A 654-nucleotide genomic window follows, 5' to 3' on the forward strand; every position below is an offset into this window, starting at 1 on the left:
GGATAGGGCGGGATTCTAGAGTGAAGCGGGCGGGCAAGAGGCCCGCCGGCCCTCCGGTCCGCAGCACCGGGGTCTGCGGTGCATTTTAGGGGCTGCCGTCTGGGACACCCGGATAGCGGGGGAAGGGGCTGTGTGGCGCAGGAAGCCTGGGAGCCGGGTGGCCGGGTCCTCCCTGGGATCCGGCATAAGCTGTGGGACCTGGAACAGGTTACTCACCTCCTCAGGCCTCGCTCTTCGCCCTCTGTCCAGTGAGCACCTTCGTTCATCCCACCTCCAGAGCCCGGACGTTGTGATTTAGGGCTCAGACAGCGCACTCTTGCCGGGCCCCCACGTTCAGCTTCAAATCTCTGCTCACACCCGTGTGACCCTGAAGACACAAACCGGAGACTCAGTTATTTCATCTGTACGATGGGGCCGATGAGAGTGTGGCCTTCGTCTGTAGGGTGGTGGCGAGGTGCATGCGTGAGAGAACGCGGTCAGCCGCTCCCATCAGCGCTCCGCATGGTATGCAGCCCTCTGGCCCAGTCCTCACCAGTGTCGTGCAGTATCTGACCCTCACCCTGCAGCGACCTCGTACCTACTTTCTCCCAGCCCTACAGGCTGTCAGGGCCTGTAGTGGCACCTCCGCCATCAGAGAGGCAGCCGCTCCTTCCT

The 654-nt window shown here is 63.1% G+C and overlaps 1 protein-coding gene across 1 annotated transcript in view; it reads right to left on the reverse strand.

Annotated features, from left to right (window-relative positions):
- H6PD (hexose-6-phosphate dehydrogenase/glucose 1-dehydrogenase) overlaps nucleotides 1-301 on the reverse strand; it is a 26,098-nt gene extending 25,797 nt beyond the window's left edge. Inside the window, exon 1 of the mRNA XM_077763850.1 lies at nucleotides 217-301. Within this exon, the coding sequence (XP_077619976.1) occupies nucleotides 217-266 (50 nt within the window). The 5' untranslated portion in view covers nucleotides 267-301. The remainder of the gene's footprint in view (nucleotides 1-216) is intronic.
- Nucleotides 302-654: the final 353 nt, after the last annotated feature.

Source organism: Crocuta crocuta, unplaced genomic scaffold (genome assembly GCF_008692635.1).
Source record: "Crocuta crocuta isolate KB4526 unplaced genomic scaffold, BGI_CrCroc_1.0 scaffold13, whole genome shotgun sequence".
NCBI lineage: Eukaryota > Metazoa > Chordata > Mammalia > Carnivora > Hyaenidae > Crocuta > Crocuta crocuta.